This window comes from Ctenopharyngodon idella, chromosome 10, assembly GCF_019924925.1.
Source record: "Ctenopharyngodon idella isolate HZGC_01 chromosome 10, HZGC01, whole genome shotgun sequence".
Classification (NCBI taxonomy): Eukaryota; Metazoa; Chordata; class Actinopteri; order Cypriniformes; family Xenocyprididae; genus Ctenopharyngodon; species Ctenopharyngodon idella.
The window spans coordinates 30465827-30472500 of NC_067229.1; the positions used below are offsets into that span (position 1 = coordinate 30465827).

The window sequence follows — 6674 nt, forward strand, 5'->3', positions numbered from 1 at the left end:
CAAATCCTTGGCGAGCAGCAAGAATAGCTTAGATTTCTAAAAACCTGCAGTAATCTGACCAGGAAAAGTGTGTACGTCTGCTCAGACCCTGACGTGACGCTAAGCACTTTTCCACATCAAAGACCGTTTTTATAAATATGAGCGTTGGGGTGGCTTTAAGCGTACGCACACTCTAAGATCAAATCTGTGCGTATGCACGCTTTATAAATGAGGCCCCTGGACACTATTTCCAGTGACATGACAATATCCTCATTGTACAACATTGTGCAACATTTCAGTCGTAAATAAATTATAAATGTTAGATTATGTTCATTGCCTGCTTAGCGATTAATGTTTATGCTGAAATATAATTCAACAATGGTTTGTATTTTAATAAACATCTATCAAGTGTCATTATGTGTAGCGAGTTTCAGTGCACTGGCAGGATTTTGCAAATGAGACAGCCCTTAAAATGGCCGACTTCCTGATTAGTGATTGAGAAGCACCCTTAGTTTTTCCACACATGGCTTCAGGATTCATTAATCTTAACAGCTGTAATAGTAAAAACGTAGTATAAGGTTCCACAGTTTTCTGAACTTTGGTTTCAATAAAAGCTGTTTTTGGGCTAACAAGGATGTTTTCAGTTCTGAAAAATGTACTGAATATTCTTATAGTATGATGACCTCTTATATGTCAAAGACTCGAGGAACATTTGATTTCTCAATTCACGACCCCTTTAAGACCTGCTCAGGACCAGATGATTTTTATTATGTTCTGATAAAACCATAGAATTCAAAGAGGGTGTACTTTCTTTTTCACATGACTGTATATGTGCCGCCATTATAAAAATATGTAATGCCCTGATATAAACATTTAAAAGTAATTCTGCTGTCTTTACTGTTGACTTTAATATGCATCAATTGTCAAGAAATAAATATAGAGCTAGTCATTTACTGTAGCTATTTTGCATTTTGGATAGTGTCATTCAACATTTAATATTACTTACAATAATTTACCATGGTAATAGTTTCAGCTAAAATACTACAGTACCATATTACAATATTTTGATATTTTTATGACAGTGGTGTCTAATTCCAAGTGTAGGACAAATAAGGTTAATTCAGGATAATTGAGACATTTTCCCCCCAGTCATCTTAAGGCAAAATATGTCCCAATTTACCTGAATTCACCCTAACTGTATAACCTCATATTTTAACAGAAACTATGGTTATGACGGAAAATATTTCCATAATACAGGGAATTTAGTGAACATCATCCGATATGTGACATATATGCAATTTTAGTTAAAAATGTACATTATCACTGATCAAATGTTTATGCACTCCCAAAGTAATTATTCATATCTAAGATAATATTGTTAATGTCCTTTGAATTGACCTTTCTGAAGGCTTGTGCAAATACTGAAAAGATTGATATATCGTAAGATCAATGATGTTGCTTAAGCAACAGTATCCCTTTTTGTTAAAATAACAACTGCCCCTTAAAACATGTTTTTATATTAAGTCTATTCTATTTTATCTTGTTTGCTGAAGATAGTATCCAAGCCTATGACTCTGTGACCCTCGTTTTCAACTTGAAATGCAAATATAACCATGAAGATCCAGGAAAGGAGGGAAAATACTGTGGCATTGGTCCAGTAGATCCATCATCATTTCATATAGGCAACATTCTTGGTGCACAGACGCTGAGATGCTATTAAAACTCACACAAATGCTGAAAAGCCCTCACTTTGACTCTGTTATTAGAAGAAAACACAACATACTTTCAACACTCAAAAATTGATCAACAAAACAATACATACTTGGTTTTTATGTTCAAATGTTAATGTTGACCCCTAAAGTTCACTTATATTTGATATGATAAGGCACACCGAACATATGAGTTATGATTATGAAAGAGGCCTCTGTCTGTGTGGATAAGGTTTGTAAAACTTGAATAAACTGGGTGTAATGTAAACGATCAGTAAGAATGTTCAGTAAATAACAGATTTATCCCTTTATTAGGCATTGATTGACATTTGGCACACTATATGTTACCATTTACCATTAGTATGGACAGCTGAAACAGATTTATTTCCAAACGTTCTTCTGACAGAAGGACACTGCCTGTAGGAGTTAGAAAAGTTAAAAAAAAAGTTAAAAAAAAGCTAGAATATGCACATTTGGCAGATTTATTAATTTAAAAGGCTTTTCTGTACACTTACCCCACAGTCGAGAGCAGTCTGGAGGTCTTTGCAGCTGTAGTCCGGTCCAAGACTACAGGGGTCGGCAGCAATCACAGGCTCCCTCTCACCAGAAACACACAAATTTGCCATCTAAAGGGAAAACAGAAAATAATGTTGCCTTTTATTAAAGATGCATTCAGTAGTAATCATAATTTGGCTGCCACCTCTGTAGATGCACTAGTAGCGTAGTATTGTTTGGTGACGTGAAGAGCGAAAATTACAATGAAGCATATCGTGCTTTACCAGTGGAGACAGTAAACATCTGTACATAATAGACAAGATGCAAGATCTGAAGACTGAGAAATTCCTGAGTAGTGATGCCCAATTTTCTTCTGTTTTGTTTGACAGGTAAGGGAATTAATTATTGTGTAGACTGCTCTCTAAAACTCACTAGTATCTGTGTAATTTACATAAAACTCAGAGACAATCATGCTGATCCATGTCAATACATGGCAGTGCCGCATTTAACAATATTGTGGTAATTAAAGGAATAGTTCACCCAAATATTAAAATTTACTGTTAATTTACTTGTCTAGAACAGCAAAGAAGATTTCTGAAACTGTGGTCCTCTGTGATTGATATAATGGAAGTCAATGGGTGCCGTCACTTTGAGATTCATAAAAACATATGCAGACAAAACAAAATTAATACCAACTGAACATTATTTACATCATTATTACTTGTAAAAGCCTGGCAAATGGTCCTGAGCAAATTCAAGACAATCTGCAGCGCAAGCTTCCTGTCGCATAATGATGTATGTACAGGAGTTCAAACGCTGAGAATCTATGAAAAGTCAATCTTCCCATTTGATATTAATAGGTTGCGACATCCAGTCTAAGCACAAGTACGATTTTGATAAACAATACAGAGTGTCCTTCCTCTCTGTTGTAAACAAACACAACGTTAGCTCACGTGTGAGTTTATTCCAACTCATACGTCATTATGTGACAGGAAGCTCATGCTCCATACTGTTGTGAATGCGCTCAGGACTGTTTGCCAAAGCTTTGGATTAGAGGTAGAAAAGTTGTAAATAATGTTCAGTTTCTTGCATAGACTGATCGTTTCACTTTTTAAGACCTCAGTGTATCGTTAGGAGCCACGGGTACTAATTTAGTTTTTTCGTTTTGTCTGCATATGTTTTTTTGAATCTCAAAATGACGGCACCCACTGACTTCAATTATATGAATCACAGAAGACCCGATTTTAAGCTAAAAATCTTATTTACTGCTCTATTGGAAAAAAAAAAGTCACCTACATCTTGGATGGCCTGAGGGTGAGTAAATTAACAGCAAATTTGTGAACTATCCCTTTAAACTACACAAAGAACAGCAATGCTGCTAGCTAAGTGACTAATGAATGCTTCTTTAACAATGCAACAGAGTTGGAAATCCCTCTGCTGGAAGGCTATCGTGGTACATTAATAAGTCAAAAAAGGTCACAATTTTGTAAACAAAACAACTGGATTTTTTTTTTCTTGTTTGAGAAGCCATTTCACTTTGATATACGTTACAATAGAGAAGGAAAGACTATCACAACTGTATCATGCCAATTTTAAAGGTGCAGTAGCTTTTAACTTTAATGAAATCCAGTCAATTCAATTGAAATCTTTGCGATCGAGAATTTCATGTGAGTGCGAAATATGTCCCCACACAGATTTAGCATCGGATTCGAGTTGGTCAAGTGAATTCACCCACAGAAAGAATCCGTTGACCAACAGGAAGCCTGAAAACCTGCTTGGTTTGAAGGTGACTTCTGTGTGAGCTGTGCTTCATACATTACTACACTGCTGACAATGGACAATAGACCTTTTAATGCTTTTTTTAGAAAGTGTAAAAATCTAGTAGATTCTACCTTACAAATATCCAGCGCACCCTGTGGTTTTCTCAGAAGCACAAGTAGCTGGTTCCCATGCTTCTGCACGTACATGTCACACTAGATGAGATACAGAAATTATTATAAACTTACAAATTCAGGGAACTCAAAAGTCAGTAATTCAAAGGAGCAGCTTGATGTCTAACCTTCGGCATGGCACCTGGGTGCAGCTGGCAGACGGTGTCAAGGAATGAAGCAGCCTGGCTCTCAGTGGCATTGGAGCCCAGATGCATTCGAGTCAGAACCGTCAACGTCAGACATGAATCACAATCAGAAAGTGCCGGAGCCGCTGTTCAAAAAAAGAGAGGTGGATGAAGAAACAGAATAGAAAGAAATTTGTCTAAAGTAGGGGTGTCTAAACCTATTCCTGGAGGGCCACTGTCCTAGAAAGTTTAGCTCTAACCCTAATTAAACACACCTGAACCAGCTAATCAAGGTCTTCAGACTCACTAGGCTGTGTCTGAAATCTCCCCCATACCCTTAAATAGGGCACTATTTGAAGGGACAGCCATTTGTAGTGGTGTCCAAAACCATAGTGGACATTATCGAGTGCATTCATTCAATCCCACAATACACCACAATAACAACTATACAACTGATGTACGCTCAACTGCTAGAGAATACCCATAATGCACCGTGAGAGTCGCGCCGAATGAATTCCTGCATCTGATCAGAAGATGACCAGAAGCTTGCAGCTGAATCATCCATCCATCTATTTTCCAAACTGCTGGTCCAATGTGGCTACAGTGTAATAGGTATAAATTCCTTTTTAACTTAAATTGTTTAATTAAGGTTTATACATGTTAGTTTCCATGACAGGGTTCAAGATAAATCTTTTCATTACTACTGGAGCTGCCAGTTTACTAAGTTTCTAATGATTATTAAACAGCAAGCACAAACTATGCAAAAGCGGAAGCCCTTCTGGCGCACTCAGTCTCTGAATTCGCTCACTCGTTTTCATTCACTCCCTCTAACTATATTAGTGGACTAACATAGGGAATAGTGAATGAGGGTATAGGGGCCGATTTCGAACACAGCTACTAGAAACTTCCTGTCAAGTCTGTTGGAGTTGGTTGGAGATAAACTGTTGGCCCTCCAGAAACAGGAATGGACTCCCCTGGTCTAAAAGGACAAAACAATACAAAATAATTAGCAATTAATTTTGTGAATTATTCCTTTATTAATTTTCAGAAGTGTTAAATGCAAAAAATAGTCTGAACTCTAACCATTAACGGGATGCTCCCATATTTCACAAAGATGAAGGAGAGTGCATATGAAGTTAGGAGAGGTATTGTTCAGTAGCATGTCAACCAACCGTTGGACGTATTTTTCAACCAACTTATTGCACTGTGGCTGAATCAGAGTAGGAAACTCTCTGCACAAACTCTCAAGCAGGACAGTTATGATGCTCTGTAGGGTGAAAACACAAAACACTGGCGTTCAGGGTTTTTCTAATCAAACTGAAGACTTTTTAGGACTGAAGACAGTTTGCTTAATGTGACCTTTCTTTTCCATTGTGAAAAAAAAAAAAATTACAGCTGCATTTTTTTTTACACATCTATTTTGATCCATTATTTGATCAGATTACAAAACATAAGATATTTTTACACAAAATTAAATTAAAAATGCAAAATAACCATTTTATTTTGAAGATGATTACTGTAGATCATGTGACAACAATGAGCATACTACATTTTGGAACATTTATGAACACTTTCGCTTTCTAGGTAAAAGAAATCCCTGGTGAAGAAGAAGGACACTTTAGCATACTTTTAAAAAGAGTACTTATTGGAGAAATAATACTTAAAATAATATTCTTGAGTGAAAACTAAATGTAGTGTTTATGGACACTTAAAGGGTTAGTTCACCCAAAAATGAATATTATGTCATTTATTACTCACCCTCATGTCGTTCCAAACCTGTAAGACCTTCGTTGATCTTCAGAACACAAATTAAGATATTTTTGATAAAATCCGATGGCTCAGTGAGGCCTGCATCACCAGCAATAACATTCCCTTTTTCAATGCCCAGAAAGCTACTAAAAACGTATTTAAAACAGTTCACGTGACTACAGTGGTTCAACCTTAATGTTATGAAGCGACGAGAATACTTTTTGTGCTCCAAAAATAACAAAATAGCGACTTTATTCCACAATATCGAGTGACGGGGAATTTCAAAACACTGCTTCATGAAGCTTCGAAGCTTTACAAATCATTTGTTTCGAATCAGTGTTTCGGAGCGCGTATCAAACTGCCAAAGTCACGCAAACTATTGAAGTTTCAAAACACTTATGACGTTACGAAGCCTCATTTACTGAAATCATGTGATTTTGGCGCTCTGAACCACTGATTCGAAACAAAAGATTCGTAAAGCTTCAAAGCTTCATGAAGCAGTGTTTTGAAATTGCCCATCACTAGATATTGTGGAATAAAGTCGCTATTTTGTTATTTTTGGCGCACAAAAAATATTCTAGTCGCTTTATAATATTAATGTTGAACCACTGTAGTCACACGAACTGTTTTAACTATTTTTAGTAGCTTTCTGGGCATTGAAAAAGGGAGTGTTATTGCTGGCGATG

General features: G+C 36.5%; 1 protein-coding gene across 2 annotated transcripts in view; it reads right to left on the bottom strand.

Moving 5' to 3' along the window:
• Window positions 1-1980: 1980 nt before the first annotated feature.
• sftpba (surfactant protein Ba) overlaps window positions 1981-6674 on the bottom strand; it is an 11109-nt gene continuing 6415 nt past the window's right edge. For both annotated transcript variants that reach the window (XM_051908465.1, XM_051908464.1), the window contains 5 exons: window positions 5323-5506; window positions 4243-4385; window positions 4076-4156; window positions 2204-2314; window positions 1981-2105 (listed from right to left, as the gene is read on the bottom strand). In XM_051908465.1, coding sequence (XP_051764425.1) covers window positions 2070-2105; window positions 2204-2314; window positions 4076-4156; window positions 4243-4385; window positions 5323-5506 — 555 coding nt within the window. In that variant the 3' untranslated portion in view covers window positions 1981-2069. The remainder of the gene's footprint in view (window positions 2106-2203; window positions 2315-4075; window positions 4157-4242; window positions 4386-5322; window positions 5507-6674) is intronic.